The sequence below is a fragment of the Trachymyrmex septentrionalis genome, unplaced genomic scaffold, assembly GCF_001594115.1.
Source record: "Trachymyrmex septentrionalis isolate Tsep2-gDNA-1 unplaced genomic scaffold, Tsep1.0 scaffold202, whole genome shotgun sequence".
In the NCBI taxonomy this organism is placed as follows: Eukaryota; Metazoa; Arthropoda; class Insecta; order Hymenoptera; family Formicidae; genus Trachymyrmex; species Trachymyrmex septentrionalis.
Window position 1 is genome coordinate 477780 of NW_017305203.1, and position 17155 is coordinate 494934.

Consider the following 17155-nt stretch of genomic DNA (forward strand, 5'->3'; position numbering starts at 1 on the left):
AAAAATATATATATATATTATATTATTACGATGACTATATTTTGTTAAAGAAAATAAAGGACAAATCTGAAAATTTTAGGGCTTTGTTTCTACATATTTTCAAACTAGTTTATGACTGACAAGAATTTGTGCATTATAAAATTTTGGCACAATATAATCAAATTAAGGTAATGCGCAGTTTTCTGATAGTTTGAAACTGGTTCGACTGTATTGAAACAAACCCTTGATCTGAAATAATAAAAGATTCGAAATAATAAAAAATGAAAACAACTCTAGTTTGAATAAATTTAATTTCAAAAAAAATTAAGAAATATAATTAAGAAAAACAAATTATATTTATATGCATAAAACTGTAAAGTATTTTCCGTAAAAATTTGCTCATTAATATAATATTATAGACATTGGAACGCTAGTTAGAAAAGAATTTCCCGTAATGTCAAAATAAAGGACAGTAAACGACAATATTGAAAAATAAAGGACAAAATTGAGTATTAAAGGAACAAATAAATTTAAAGGAAGGAATAAATTTAAATTTGAAGTTACCTAAAATAAAGAATATATAGTCACCGTACATATTGTACATATTTAAAAATTAACTTGCTACGCAAAAGATTTTCTTGCCTTCTTACTGAAGAGCCAGGGAAGAATAATGAGCTGAAAAAAAAGGTTTGTACAACAATATGCATATTTATTATCTGAAAGTTTTACATCTCTAGGATGCCATTGCATAGCGTATTCCGTTATCGGCGATTCGAACGATGTAACAATCCACGATAGTCACAAGCTCCTCCCACAAAGAGTGCCTTTCATTTTATTATTTATTTAGTAAAGTATCGTCGAATCGCGACCGGTCAACCCTTTACAAATATAATATCTGTATATAATATATGAATCTCGGACGAAAAAAACGCATATATCAAGGAATCACAACCGCTCCTTTGACATAATTAATCTTGCGTTTCTTTTTGGGGGGGCTAGGGAGAAACGCAGGGAAGGAAGGGAGGAAAGGACATCTTTCGTTTCGTCGGCTCCAATTCTAAAACAAAAATTTGCACTATATCTCTCTCGCACATCGAATAATAAATACTTTATCAAGCGCTATCCAACGTTAAATAGCAATCAAATAATGAACAACCATTGAGTAAAATATAGCATAATAATGTGAGAACCAATTGTGGCATCGTTGCCACAAAAAGGCCCGTTTGATTGATCTCTGCTTCTGGGTAAATTTTCAGTTTTGATGTACGGTCTTCGTGTTTCCAGATCGTCTTCGCAATCATAATAACTCACACGATACAATTTCATTAATCGTCAGTCTATATTTAATCGGTTTTATAACAAACGCGTTTTATCGATATCTCGTAAATTTCGACGTATACATGTTTATTGATGTAGTATTCATAAATATTTTGCCAATAATAAATATTAAATCTGTAGAAAACACATTTGCGCATTATTAGAGAACAAAAACCTTCGCTGTGATTATAATCTCTCAAATGTCATTATTTAATCAATTGTTGCTTCCGGAAATGCAAATTTTCTTCTTCGTACATAATGTAATTTATAAGACTTCTCTACGGATTTCATAATGCAATAGTATTTTAATAATAATATTCTTCGAAATCAGAATAATATTCTTAGAAATTAGAAAGTCGGAACGCACTTTCTTTCCGATAGATGTGACTTTATTGCGCAGATGATCGCAAATAATAATACAATATCACTTGTAGAACAAAAGCGCAGCAAGGAAACGTTATATAATGCATTATTTTAAAAGTCTATAAAACAATCGTATTACTGCAGCGATTTCAACAGTAATGAATAGAAATTACATGAAATTTGAGATCAATAAAAAAAAAGAAAACAAAAAACTGGATAAACATATTCTATAAATATTTAAATAAATGCACCAAACATTTAAATGCGGTGTGCCGTCGAAGGTTTTTCTGTTCAAAAATTAATAAGCTGTATATTATCACATAAATATCCCTTATGTTTAAATAGCGTAAACATACATAACAAGTGCAAAATTTCAACTCATCAAAATCTAAATACATAAGATCCGCCTGTAAAATCACTAACGAAATGTTCGCGCAATTTGAAATAATCTTTACAATATGCGATAAATCTTCCATAAATCGATAACAATGCGTATTTGCATTCATGTTTGTTTTTATCGCGAGAATAAAAAGCTGAAATTCTGCATCTAAATTCTGTATACATGCGACGTCCTCATTTTTCTCTCCTTCACGATTTTCCTCCTTCTAGTATCTTTCGAATAAAGGCGTAAGTATATTTAAAAATACTAGCTCTCTGTGTTTCTCTCCGGATTTATCGCCCGAGAATAAACAACCTAATTCGTCTACGACATATCTCTGGAACGTGCAGTCACTATCACGCTCGGAATACTGCACATGACGGTATAATTAAATTTGTAATGGGTAATGGTTTAAGAGAAAAAAATAAATGGTCAAAAATATATATATATATATATATGTATATATATATATCTATCTATCTATATACACGCGCATCTCTCACGAAATGATATTTAAATTAGCTGCTAAAGCAATGATAAAAATACTATTAAAAATAAAAATAATATTAATAATATATAATAACAGCGAGTCTCATAATTACACTCAACATCAACAGTGGAAGCAATAAATACAAATGAGAATGATGAAATGCTTTTCAAAGAGCACTAGCTTTACACAAGGGATCATTTCATTCATGGTAGATAATTGCCATAAAATTGCTGTAAAATTCTGAGAGCAATCCCTTCGTACGATGATAATCGAAACTTGATTCACCGCGAATTATTTATATTTCTTATCATGTTAAAATGCAATTGAAAGAGAAGTAAATCTTACACTTTTTTTTAGGTTTATATTTATCAGATTAGGTTAATTCTGTATCTCGGCGTCTTCGTGCTGAAACACATGAAAATCAAAGGCTAGATCAGATACACAGCATCCGAGAAACTCGATGTTTTCGACAAGCGCATCGGCTATAAAGCATTCAGAATTTTCGCAAACCCAAACTGTGTCCGAGTAATTCCATTAATATATCTTTAAATCATAAATCAAGTTCACTTAAATCGTGTTTGCCCCGAAGTGCGTGTACATGTGTTGGAAACGTCACATACTAAGTATTACATCTAAATCATCGGTGAATCATTGTACAAACTTAAATATATCGAGCAACGTTCTACATTTCGCTTCCTTCCGCTCTCCTTTCGTTTCTTTCTTTTTTTCTGTTCTTTTTCTCTTTTTCTGTTCAACTGATAATCGTGGGAAATAGACTCGTAATAATGTACATAAGTGGTCAGCTAGTGTGATTAAGTAAGCTTTGACAAGCATAAAGCAGATTTACCTAGCATGATAGCCTCCATTAAGGATAATCGCGTTTGTTGTGCAGGTTCGGTTGAAGGCTGTCATTTCTTTTTCGCTGGATTCCTTTGTGGTGTAGATGGTCTACCTGCTTGACCCGTGTTCATTCCTCCATATTGGTATTTTGCCTTCTTCTCCGATGGTTTCAAAATCTGCAAAAAAATGCGAGAAACACACGACGAGATAAACTTGGATGTTGCATCAATGACATTAAAGAGGAATGAAAGGAAAATTCTCTCGTCAATTACCTGAAAACTGCACATCAACGTTTCGTCAACGCTCATCATTCCGCCAGCATTATCAAATTCGCCACAGTAATTTGGCGCAGAGAAAAGTGTGACGAGTTGTCGCTTGGCGAAAAATTCATAGCCATCCTCGACTACTTGATGCGCCCTGCATATGAGATCCATATCGTGACGATTCAGAAACTTCGACACGACGTCTGGACCGAATGTGAATGAGACTCCTCTATCGTTTTCACCCCAACCCTAGAACATTAATAGGCGATTAGAGAAATCCTTACTATATTAATCGATGCGTTGAGATTTGCTCGTATAAAAGCATCTCACCTGTACATCTTTATCAGGATCGGACCATAAAAGATCACAGAGGAGACCGGTATCAGGTACATCAGTTGGACGCATGATTCTTCTGATTTGCTCCATTCCCTAAACAATACAAAGTATAAATATATCTTTATTGCACTTTTACCCAATCGAATAAGTTTCTTTTTATACGAGAAAAGAATCAAAGAATCTTTTTAGTCACCTGCAGATCAGGACTGAGCCCGCCATGGCAACAGAAGATTTTTTCATCGATAATCGCGGCGATCGGCAAGCAGTTAAAGCAGTCTGTAAAGGTCTTCCAAAGCTTGATGTTATATCGCCGCTTGCACTCGTCGTAAAAGCCATATATCCTGTTTATACTGGCGCATTCGTGATTGCCGCGCAGCAGGAAGAAGTTCTCTGGATATTTGATTTTGTATGCCAACAGCAAGCATATCGTCTCCAAGGATTGCTTCCCTCGGTCAACGTAATCGCCGAGGAACAGATAGTTCGCCTCGGGCGGAAAGCCGCCGTACTCAAAGAGCCGCAGCAGGTCAGTATATTGGCCGTGTATGTCGCCGCAGATCTTAAGCGGCGCCTCCAATTCCAATAGGATCGGCTGTTGCAGGAAAATTTCCCGCGACTTCAGACAGAGGCCACGTACCTCGGCCTCCGTCATGATAACGGTCTTGCCCGGCCGACATCCTCTGACTGTGTACCCAGAAATGTTGGCGGTTAATTACGTTATTTTATTCGAGATTGCAACGATCCTTCATTAGTGCGGTGAATTACTTTGTTAGGTACTTGTTCAGAAAAATAATAGTAAAATAAATAAAAGCACGAATTTGTTACATTTATTGTCAACACGAATATACAGCTGATTTCAATTTCTCCTCGTAAAAGCTTTTACCTCAAGATAAGAGTCTATCTATAACGTAAGAATAGGCAGTCTATCTCTGGAAAAAAAATCAATAATGCCATTGTCATGTATAATTAACGCCATACTTATATCACATTACTTATACCGTTACGCACGTATTGCTTCTGGAATTACTCGAGCGTGATATGCCAATAATACATCATTATCCCGTCAATTTACCGCGAGTCTCTATTGAGACTCGTTGCCTTCGAGTACCCGTTGCCTTCGACTCACCGTACGTCGTTACGCACGGTTATGCAATTCTTCGATTCGCATCGAGTAGAGAACAATAGAGAAACCACGGTCGGCTGTATCGACATTCTTGTTACTAACACCGGTGCAGTCGAATCGATAATAACGCCTAATGAGGCATTCCCCATTTCTGTCCACCGCATTAATGAGGGATAGTCATGATGCTCTTTCTTACAGGTACACCGAGCATAACTCTACTTTGGGGCATGGAAGATGATTAAGTTCTGCCGGTATTAGCCGTCTCAATAAATAGGGGTGATACACGATTACAGATTACGGTGAGGCCAGATCATCTTTGCCTATTCTCGAGCACTTTGCACATGGGTACAATCACGGTACTTCCGGCGTGGTCTACGGTGGTATCGCATCGATTATAATAGCGTCAAAGGCGTGAAATTACTGATAAGCTCGTTGGATAATGGATATGTCTCGGGAGTGTGCGATCCTCTCTCTCGACGAGAGAGAGAGAGAGAAAGGGAGAAAGAGAGCTATTTTCGACACGGGTTGTACGATTCAACATTATGGAAACCTAAAGTTACGGTACCACTCAACTATTGAATTCTGGATCATAACTGGATCTATAACGCTCTGAGTGATTCAATTTCCCTCAAGTTCCTAATTTCTAGTCTAGCTCAATTTCGCACGATCACAATGCCACGTAGAGTAAATGCATCAGTGAATAGATCCATGCATATCTCTACAACCGTACGAAATAACACGACTGTGTTCTTACTAATTAAATTAGTAAACAATTAATATATTTACTAATTAAATTAGTAAAAGTATTAATTATTTGTGCAATTATAAGTTAAAACGATAATTTCCTGCAAACAATCGATAATTTTAAAGAATTTATCTGAATTCAAATATTGGAATTTTTTTTTTTTTTTTTTTTCATATCAACATTAAACTTTTATATTTGAAATGCGACAAAAATAATTTAGTTCAGTACAAAAAAAAAAGTTGGATTATATCAGGTCTACGTATTCTCACGACATATACACGTATCACAGTAAATAAATTCACTAGCGCATTTAGTCTTCAACACTTGATAAAAGTGCCGAATATCTTTAGATGACGTCATTCGACATTCAAAGCGTTAATAAGCGGCGAAGGCAAAGGGAACAGGTGATTTAACCGACATCCAGTGCAGATCATCTCTCTTTATGACGCTATGGATGTGTCGTCGAATTGTTATTTATAGGCATAAAAGGGAATTCACGGTGCGACTGAACTAGTCTGATACTGGCTATCGGAAAACTGCATATTAGCAAGGTCACGGCGACTATAGAGCGAAGATGCAGAGATTCCATTACCCGGGAGAGAAGCTATTGTCATTTTGCTATTGCATGGCAGGCATATTCCAGACGAAACACTGGAAATGTCACATTGCACCACCGCGTAGTCATCGGATGCTTAAAATAAGTGCTTAAATAAGCCAAAATGAAAACAGGTTTCTTCGGAGATCTAATCCCTTATAAACGATGCGAACATCTCGTCGCGTACAATGGCTCGAGTTAATAATTTATGTGAATTTATATAAAAATTTAATTGCAAAAAAACTCGATATTTATATATATCCCAAAATTTATTCTTAAAACGGATCCTGTCCTTAAAACGGATCTACTAGAATTTAATTTTTGAAGGATTTCTTTATAGCTCTGTCAGCTTTCTTTTCAACGTAAAATTTCAATAACTTTATATAAATAAATAAAATCGATCCTACATGGTAAAGAGAAAATATATAGAGAAAATATATGATAAATCAAAAATAACTTGTCCCTGAAGAGGTTAAAAATAATTGTAAGGTCTGGTTAACGATGACTCTGGAGTGCGAACTTTATATCGCTTCAGGGACATGCGACGTGAACGTACTCATTACACTAAATTTTCAGCATTAAATTAACTGTATCGTCACATTCGATGTGATAATCTGAACAAATTCAAACATAATAAACATAATAATAAATTTTTTTTTAATCACAAAATTGATAAAATTTTCACGTTACCAGTATCACAATTATAAATCACGCATGCGCCTGAGATGAACTTCACCATGAAACACTAAGAATTTAAAATAATTTGTCCCTGGAGTAGTTAAAAATAATTCGTTGTTGTCACGTTAAACTGAAGTCTTATGAGTAAGGTTGATATTAATGAAAGCTCAGGAATATATTCCCCATGTTTGCTCAGGAATATGAAGTTAATAATTGCTACTTTCGAACTGTAAATAACATCAAATATATATACAATGCAATATAATTAAAATTGCTTTCTTAGCTTATAAAATATCGTTAAATATTTCCATAATATATATTACGTTAAATATGATACGGCTATTAAATGTTTGCCTTAAATGTCGTGAGATACACATTTTAAATACGTATCTCCAACGTTTTCTGCAATCACAAATGCATTAACTCAACTAATTAAAACTAATTAATATTAAATATGTTAAATTAAGTGTTAATCTAAACGATAATGGCATTACATCGTAAAACACAATTGATATGCGCTTACATAGATAAATTACGCTGATAAGATATTCGTTTCAATCAAAGATTATTTGAGCTAACAGTAAAACCTGCACCTATATGCATAATAATTTAAAATTACGACTTTTAGATACATTTATAATTTTAAGATTTTGCATTTTAGAGGAAATAAAAATAGAAGAGAGGAAAATGAAAATATTATATTCAAATAATAGTGCGAGGGAAGGAAGTATAATTAAAGTATTTTGCTACAAATTACGGATTGCACAAAAACATTTATTATACCCACAGCGTGCTCTAACATTTAAGCATCTAACATCTGCAGCCATTGTTGCTCCATTTTTACGTAGATAAAGCATTTCAAACGAGAAGGCTACGAGTGCGAAGGGAAGAAAGTGATAAATCTTAAATGATAGGCTAAGTGCATCGACAGATCCAGAAATAACTTCGAATGGTTCGAGAAGCGCTCGTGTGGATACTTATATTCCAAATAAGATTATATAGATATTTGTCTTTGAGTAAGAGCGTGTAGCTGTCTGAAGTCTAAGGGAGGCTTCGATAGGATCGACGACCGAAGAACAAGCAAAAAGGATCACATTTGGATCCAGCGTATAAGGGTCAGTTCTCCTTTACTTGGAAAACAAAAAATCAAAAAAGAAGAGAGGAAAAAGGAGTCGAGCGAGCAAGCACGCGACAATGAGAGGTAATGGCCCGTAATCTGCAGCGCGTGGTCTAACGCTAAACGTGGCTACCTGAATGTCACTTGAACCATCCTCATATCATCCTCTTTAGAATGATAACTTTTAGACATTACGATCTACTCGTTTCTACGAGAACTTTAATATTATTGCAGCTTTAAACGCAACACCTAAACATAAATTGCTTTCCACTTATCACAATAAGTAGAACTTCTATAGAGTCGACTCTGCTTTCCATTTAATCTATGTGTGTCGGTGACTCGAGTCTGCCTGATTTTGTTTTAGTTTCAATATAAAAAGAAAAATAGATCAATTTCTATTTATCAAATTACACGCAACAGTGATTTTTCATGTAGTGAAATTAAATGTTATACACATACATTTGACGTAATTATTAATCTTTAAATTTTTTTAGATGAAATTTCACTTTAAAGAAAGAAAATCAAACCAGTCTTGAAAAAAAGAGTGGTTCAATTTTCAATCTTTAAGAGTGAATATAAAACTGTAAATTAACTTATCTTTTACGTTTACCTAAACAAATTGTACTGTTATTTAATTAATGTATTTCTGAGTTGCTCGAGACAATGGCCGCATAAAATAGAATGTTTATTTTGCAACTGTTGAAAGTTTTCTTCGCTGAGATAGGACTCCTCCAGATTTAAAAATATAACCCAATCAGCGCGAAGAAAACTTCTAACAATGGAAAATAAACATTTTGCTGACGCGATCATTATATCGAATGCACCGCTTCTTCCTCAACTTCTGCTGATAACCGCTTTTATCGGTTATCATTTTCTAGCTCTGGATTCCAGCTGATTCAAGTCGGTTAAAAAAAATTATGTAAATGGAAAACAGAAATCAATATAAAGACAAACATGATAATGACTTTAAAGCTATAAGAATGCACTTCCTTACTCTTATCTCGTGCTTAACAATATGCAATTGTAATGTGGAAGCCACGCTTAGAGATAGCTCGCGACGCCAAGCAGACGTTTACATGCTATAAGGCCGCGAGAACAATAACAAAATACAAAAGTCGGGGAAGCTCGATCGAACAAACTCTCTAATAGGGAATTCTATCAGTTGCATTATATACTAGATTAGTGCGTATTAAAAATTTAATATTTTAAATAATTAAATACTCAATAATATTAACACGTTATTTAACAGAATATATATGTATTATTTCATTGTATATCAAAATTGATTATACCATTGCATTTAGATACTTTATGCAAAACAGCCTTTTTATGTCCACTAATTTAATGCAAGTGACCGAATTCACCATAAAATTTTTAGAATGAATCTTATTCTGAAGAGTGAAATCTCATTCTTAACCCTTAATACATACGATAATTTTCCAGTCCTTATGACATAATGGGTCATTTATGTGTCCCAGGTTAATTTCCATTATTTTAACAAACATACAAAAATTATTATAAATAATTCTTAATATACTTTAACTTTTTAATATACTTTGACATCTTCTGTAAAAGTTTTCGCAAGATTATGTATTTAAAAAATTATATATAAATGTTATAACCAATTACTTGATCCTAGTTTTTGGAAGAAAAATGCAGAACAGGAACGACTCAATCGCGTGTACTAAGAGTTAAAGATTAAAAACTGAGCCACTCTTTTTCAAGACTGGCTCAATTTTCACTCTTTAGAGAGATTCGACTCCAAAGAATTTAGAGAATGTAAGATAATTCTATGTGAAGGAGTTTGTCGTTTCCTGTTGCTGTAATGGTAGTGGTGATGATGGTGGCTGGTTATTGTTGTGTAGTAGCTGCGTACCGACAAAGTCCGACGAGAAAATATCTTTTAGCTTGGCTTTCTTCTGAACCTGGTCTTTCTGCGTGTGGTATACTTTACCGCACAAGGGGGTTCCCGCATTCGCGTAGCATGAGAGAGAGAACAAACAAAAAGAGAGAGATTTGTTTCTTCTTTTTTTCTGCGGCTAAAGAGAACGAGGGATAAAAGATCGCGCGGTGGTCAGCGGCGCAGGGCGAGGGGGGTGATGCGGTGGCGGTTTGCGCGGAGGGAAAGGGGCTCTTTAAGTCGCGAGAAGTAGATGAGAGTTATATCGTAGAGTAAGAAAACGAACGCGACCAAGACAGCGAGATAGATAGAGATAGAGATAGAGAGAGAGAGAGAGAGAGAGGAGAAAAAAAAAGAGGAAATGAGAAGCAATTTTTTTACTTAGGAAAATGGACATAGCTCGGAATGAGATCGAAAGAGAGAAAGAGGAAAAGAGAGGAACATCGAACGGTCTCATGAAATTTTTTTTTTTTTACTCAATTTATGTATCGCAACGGTGATGACCGCGAAAGTTTGACGAGCAAGATCGATATCCTCCCTGCGTCTTTTGATCGGATCGACACAGAAGTCGCGCGCGGCGTCACGAAGGACGCGCGGTCGGAATACCGCGTCACGGCTCCCGCGCGATACGCACTCACGGAGAGCGAGGGAGACGGAGCGAGAGGGCAAACGAAAGAGGGCCGCGACGCGGATCTCGGACCCGGTTCGGGTTCGGGACCATCGTGCGACGATCGCGAGAACAAGAATTCGAGCGTACGTGCATTCGACGCACGGGAACGTGGGACGTAAGCGCGTTGCGTTCCAATCGCGACAAGTTCGAACGTTCGATTTGACACGCGCATCGCATCGCGTCGCATTGCATCGCATCGCGTCGCATTGCATCGCACCGCATCATGTTGCGTCGCGTCCGTACCCGGGTCCCGGCTGCGCCGCAGTGAATTTCCGTCGACCGCGTGCGTAACACGCTCGCAACGTACACGACGGCACGCGCGCGGCGACAAAACGACGCGCGTCGTACACGCGTATCTCAACACGTCGGCCGTCCCATCGCAATCACGTACCTTCCAACAATCTCTGTATCAGGTTGTCGATATTCAAGTCGACATCCGCCATTTTTTCCTGCCACTGACTGACTGGCCCGATGTTCGCGGACTGGCTCGTATCCGCCTGGCGCGCGCATTTGCACCGCCACGACGCGAGACGCAACACCCGCGCGTCCTAATACGTGTGCGTGCCGTTATCGACTACAGATTCTCGCCCGGGGCGAACGACGGACGATTTTCCGACTTCCACGTCGAACGTTGGCGAGAGACTCGAAGACTCGAATACTCGATGACTCGATTACGTCGATGCATACTAGCTGTACTGAGATGGCCGGCCGACGTCCAAAGTCCCAGCGATAGAAATAACACGATTTCTACCTATCAAAAATCAGATACATTGGAATATACAGTTTCTGATAGGTTAAAATCGTCTTATCGCTATCGCTATTCCTTCGCATTGTGGGGCTTGATAGAATCCGTTACAGGGACCACTATATGTGCCGCTCGCTGATTGGCTGTTCGTGAGTGTCGACTAAGCGGATTGGTCATTGCATCTGTCCGGCAAAAGGATTGATTATTCCAAATTGACGCAAATTGGTCATTTGATGAATTTTGATGTTTCAAATTTATTAAGATTTCAAATTTATCTACAAAATATTGTATTGTTCTAATTATTATTTTAATAAATAATTAATGTTTTATATTAAAAATATTAAATGAAAATAATACTCGTGTAGAAAGCAAAAAAAAATGATAAAAGACCAAGGTTCTGCGCACAACAGAAGCAATAAGGAATTAGGAATAAAGAATAAACAATTTCAATCTATCAGAAGCCGTGTATTCCGATGTATCCGACTTCCTATAGGTTAAAATCGTTTATTCTTTATTCCTAATTCCTTCTATTGTGCGCAGAGCCTAAGAAACAAGCAATAATTATTGTTCATTTCTTGGTCTCCCCCTCTCTCTCTTTCTCTCTCTATCTATATATCTATCTATGTATCTATCTATCTATCTATCTATCTATCTATTTATCTAACATTCTCTTTCTGTTTTATATTTAACTAATCTATCTGGTTTATTTTATTCTAACTTAGTACCTAAAATGTAGATTTAAAGGAGGTGATAAAATTACTGGATTTTGGCCTAAACCTTAAACGATGGAATCTTTTTTATGTACGTACATTTTTTCTTGTATTTTTTGATCAGTTGAATCATTTGAAAACGTTTATTTCAAACTGATCTGATGAAGACTTGTCGAAAATCGCATTAAAAATAGCAATTTGTCAAAATCTGATCTTTGATTGCAATTTTCAATATTTTTCTATTAGTTTAATTTGAAATTAACGTTTGCAAATAATTTAATACATAAAAAAAAAATAAAAAAAACATGCATAAGAAATATTCTATTGTTTTGGTCAAAATTGATCTATTTTATTCATTCTTCAGAACATTGAGTAAAAAGTAAAACAACCAATCTTAGTCTAAGCAATAGATGTTTTTTTTGTTTTCGTATCTTTTGCGCTGAATCATTTGCAAACATTAATTTCAAATTGACATTGCAGGAAAATTGCAATCAAAGATCAGATTTCGATGAAATTGTGTTACTTTTATGCGATTTTCAATATATTTTCATTAGATCTATAAACTACGAAATAAAAATTTGCAAATGATACAACATGTCAATAAATATAAGAAAATATAAAACATCAGAAAGATTCCATTGCTTAGGTCAAAATCTGGTAATTCTATGCATCCTCCTTAATATTGCGTTATGTATTTGAATTATGATTTCATCATAATTTTTTTAATATCGTCAATTCTTTGTTTCGCAATAATTTATTTATATTATTTTATTATTAGCTAAATTATTATATCACTTCATTTAAAATGATTATATGATAGTTGTGTAAAAAATGAATTTAAATCGTCCTATGTGTAAACAGATTGTCATGTAAAATATTTTGCATATAAGTAATACATTCGTTCAAGCACAAATTGGAAAAGAATAAACTAATAATTTAACCATACTTTCGATGATAATCTGGTGATGGATCTGTGTAATCTTGTTGAAGATTAAAGAGTATAGCGTTGTTCTTTTGCAAATATTGCAGAAAATCGTGAAAATGCGACAGCAATAACTGTATACTCTTCTCGTCTAAGGGCGTATAAGAGAGCATACCGCCGAGTCGTACTACAAAATTAAAATTGTTATTTAAATAATGTTAATTAAAAACAGCAAACATTTTATAGAATATGTTTTACCGAATAGTCTAAGGAGATGGAACGCTCCGTATAACTGACTTGGCAATGCTTCTGGATTGTCATTCATTATCTGTATAAACTGCGGTCGTTCCCATTTATACAATAGTTGAAGGCCCAATGTGTTATTAAAATATTCCCGAATACCTTTCGTTATTTCCAGTGTGCTTTCTCTGAAACAGACATAATGCTTCAACTGCAATCATAGTTTTTTATTCCCATTTTGCTCCCTTTGTCTATAATCTATATCTTTTTTATTCAGCCTAAATTTTTTATTGTTTTTGTTTCTTTCAGAAAATATAGTCATTTTATTATTTTTTGACATTCTTATATTATCAAATAATTTTTTAACTTAAATGTTAAAACATTTATTTTATAAAAATTAAAATTTTATTTAAAAAATGAGAAAGAAATTTGAGAGTAAAATTTTAAATATATCAAAATTCAAATTGTAAATAGATAATTATCATAATACGTTGTGCACATATACATATATAAAATGATTTACAATCTTCATTATTCAATAGAATAATAAGAATCGACTTTTAGTTTTATACCTAATGTCATTAGATTTCCCTAATGATTTTGTCTCTACGTAATCATCTAGAATTTTGTCGACTGTATTTTGTACAGGTAATGCAGGTAATTTGTGATGCTTCAGTATTATTTCAGATTCATCTATTAGCACAAACTTCAATTCTTCAGGTAACTTGATTTTAACTTCTATTTTCGTAAGATATTCTTCAGTCTCACCAGATGGCTCCAGCCGACTAAAAAAAAATTCTTTTAATAAACTGCAACACACAATTATAAAAAGATTAGATGTTAAGTAACAAACCTTCGTTTTTTACGTGGTGGTTCAGACACAGACTCGTGAGAAGATGAAGGCATTACTGAGCTACTTGTACCCTTACTAAAACGGCTCATACTCTTGTCAGCGACAGGAGTGCTCGATCTACTATCAGTATCTTTTTCTCGACCTCCTTCACTCCTTCGACCTTGTGTTTTAGTCGCTGTATTTCCCTTTTTGTTCTTCTGAGCAGATTGCTGATTTGAGTGTGCTCTCTGGACTTCTCTTTGTTTCTGTACATTTGCCTCATTATATTTGAGCACTCTACTCTCAGGAACCCATTCATCCCAGCTATTTTTTTTTCAAATATATAATTCAGTATATGGTTCAACTTCATTAGCCCAACAAAAACAGTTATATAAATAAAGCCCACATATAGTTCACACACACTTATGTACAAAAATCTTACTTTTTATTCCAACCAGCATAATGAATAAGATATTTAACTTGTTTCTCCTTGGTAATAGATGACTTTAAACACTTGGCTTCATAAATTAATGGTCCATGAAAACACAGAACTTTTTCTCCTAATATACAAACCATAATATTAATTAAATTCACATTAAATCAAAGATACAAAAAAAATTCAACAGTTAATCTTCACTACAAAAAAAATAAGAAACTGTACCTTCTTGAAATTTACATTTCGGTGGCATTCTTGTATCGTGTATGACGCTTATTGAGCTTATTTTACCTTATGAATTATATATTAAATCAGGCGATAAACAACGACTGAAAATGATTAACTTCTATGAAACACTTTTAAAATAACATTCATCTTTCGACCGTCGAATATTCGGTGTTTACATCAATTGTGTTCTGTGTGTTCTGTGCACAGCATCTTCTGGCCTTAAGGTCGCAGCACAGACTCTTGCATAACGTATAACGTATAGTGCATAAAAGAATCAACCAATTGAAATTCTTCTTTTTCATGAAATGAGAGGAAAAGAAAGATTCTGATTACTTGATTTGCTTATGCATTATGTGTTTATCCATACAAACATTAGGGTATATCCATACAAACTTGCATAGCCACATAAACGTATGCATAAAAAAATTATCGAATCACATTTTACGTTCGTCTATATAGAAGAAATGCGGCTATGCAAGTTTGTATGGATATACTCTTACACGCATTCTATAATAAACCATTAGTCATAAATCAGAAGTTAGAAGCTGGAAATTGATCAATCACAGTTGTCAATTTCCAACTTCTAATTTCTAATTTATAATTAATGGCTTATTGTAGAATGGCCATTAAACGGAAAGCACAGACTCTTGCATAACGTATAACATGTAATGTATAAGAAACTGTATTAATCGAAATCCGTTTCCTTCCTTTTCATGAAATAAAGAACCCTGATTGGTTCAATTTCTTATGCCTCATGTGTTATGCGTTATGTAAGAGTCTGTGCTCCAAACGCCAGTGGCAAAACTGGTTTGCAAAATTTCGATCCGGCAATTTTGATGTTGAAGATGCACCACGTTCTGGAAGGCCAGTTGAAGCTGATGAAGACACAATAAAGGCATTAATTGATGCAAACCGGCGAATAACAACTCGTGAGATCGCTGAGAGATTAAATTTATCGAATTCGACCGTTCATGATCATTTGAAACGCGTCTGATTGAAAATCGTCTTTCATTTTCATAAGAAAAAACTTCGGAAATTACTTTCCGAACAACCTAATAATTGGATAATTTTTGTTATGCATGCGTTTATGCGACTATGCAAGTTGTGTGAGTCCCTAAAGGCACACACTTTTCGTAACAGTTACTATAAGACGTACCATAAGAATCAGCCAATTAGAATTAAGAGTTTAAAAGAATTCTCGACTGTGATTGGCTGATTCTTACAGTACCTCTTAAGGCTTAAACATAATAGACACAAACAATAAAGAACAGGGAATAGGGAATAACAAGCTGTCCAATCAGAGCTCTGAGATATAATATCAAACTTACACACTAGAGGTCTGATTAGACAGCTCGTTATTTACTGTTACCTATGCCTATTGTGTTTAAGTCTTTATAGTTACTGTTAGGGTATAAACACACAACTTGCATAGTCGCATATATATAAACACATTTTACATGTGTTTATATAGAAGAAATGCGATTGGATAATTTTCTTTATGCATACGTTTAGTGGCTATGCAAGTTTGTGTGGATATACCTTTAGGGAAGATGTGTGCCATGGTCTTAAGGGCTGCCACACACAAAATTCCGCAACAGTGACCGTAAGACATGAACTTAAGCCGATAAGTCAATCAGGATATTGCTTTAGGTCTACATAATCTAACGGAAATGGAAATAACAGTTAACTTATCTATAACCTTGCAATATGATGAATTTCAACCGGTTGAAACTCACGTTATGGATAAGTTTACTGTTATTTCTATTTCTGTTAGAATACGTAGATCTAAAGCAGTATCCTAATTGGCTTATTGGCTTAAGTTCACGTCTTATAGTCACTGTTGCAGAATTTTGTGTCCTAATTCCCGTATCAGACTATGGATTGACAAGATTTGTTCGTGTTGCATGCTCTGACATGTTCTAAAATGCTTCTACTATAGCATTTACTCACTATAACGCAGTCATTAAAGTGAGTAAAAGATATAACAAGTGTACATTGGAGCATGTTGAACCATACGACGCGATAAACCTATAATTGCGATTGATCGTTGTTCGATTCTATTTCAGCCAATTACGATGGATTCGCTACATGGACAACCGTCAATCGTAATCATCATAAATTTTATCTGTTAAGTAAATCTGGCAATCCATGCATGTGATTGAATAATCTTGCTACTTATACTCAACAGATAAAATTTATCAAAAGGTGAAACAATCAGCCCATCTGATCAATCTGATACGAGCAATCATA

General features: G+C 34.8%; 2 protein-coding genes across 4 annotated transcripts; both read right to left on the minus strand.

Annotated features, from left to right (window-relative positions):
• Positions 1 to 2608: 2608 nt before the first annotated feature.
• LOC108747915 (serine/threonine-protein phosphatase PP1-beta catalytic subunit) lies at positions 2609 to 11490 on the minus strand. Of its 3 annotated transcripts, XR_001939278.1 has the most exons (7): positions 11184 to 11490; positions 10099 to 10170; positions 4161 to 4648; positions 3962 to 4060; positions 3641 to 3880; positions 3376 to 3544; positions 2885 to 2933 (listed from the first exon to the last, which is right to left on the minus strand). XR_001939278.1 is itself a non-coding variant. In XM_018485819.1 (6 exons), the coding sequence occupies exons 1-6, from the start codon at positions 11233 to 11235 to the stop codon at positions 3437 to 3439; spliced, it is 1059 nt and encodes a 352-aa protein (XP_018341321.1). In that variant the 5' UTR covers positions 11236 to 11490; the 3' UTR covers positions 2609 to 3436. The 3 variants fall into 3 exon arrangements, 2 of the variants coding, with proteins under 2 accessions (XP_018341321.1, XP_018341322.1); XM_018485819.1 differs by having other exon boundaries at positions 2609 to 3544; XM_018485820.1 differs by lacking the exon at positions 10099 to 10170 and having other exon boundaries at positions 2609 to 3544; positions 11184 to 11488.
• Positions 11491 to 13041: 1551 nt separating this feature from the next.
• LOC108747900 (mortality factor 4-like protein 1) lies at positions 13042 to 15112 on the minus strand. The gene is made up of 6 exons (XM_018485790.1): positions 14903 to 15112; positions 14684 to 14801; positions 14263 to 14565; positions 13982 to 14194; positions 13428 to 13597; positions 13042 to 13356 (listed from the first exon to the last, which is right to left on the minus strand). The coding sequence occupies exons 1-6, from the start codon at positions 14928 to 14930 to the stop codon at positions 13184 to 13186; spliced, it is 1005 nt and encodes a 334-aa protein (XP_018341292.1). The 5' UTR covers positions 14931 to 15112; the 3' UTR covers positions 13042 to 13183.
• Between the last annotated feature and the right edge of the window lie 2043 nt (positions 15113 to 17155).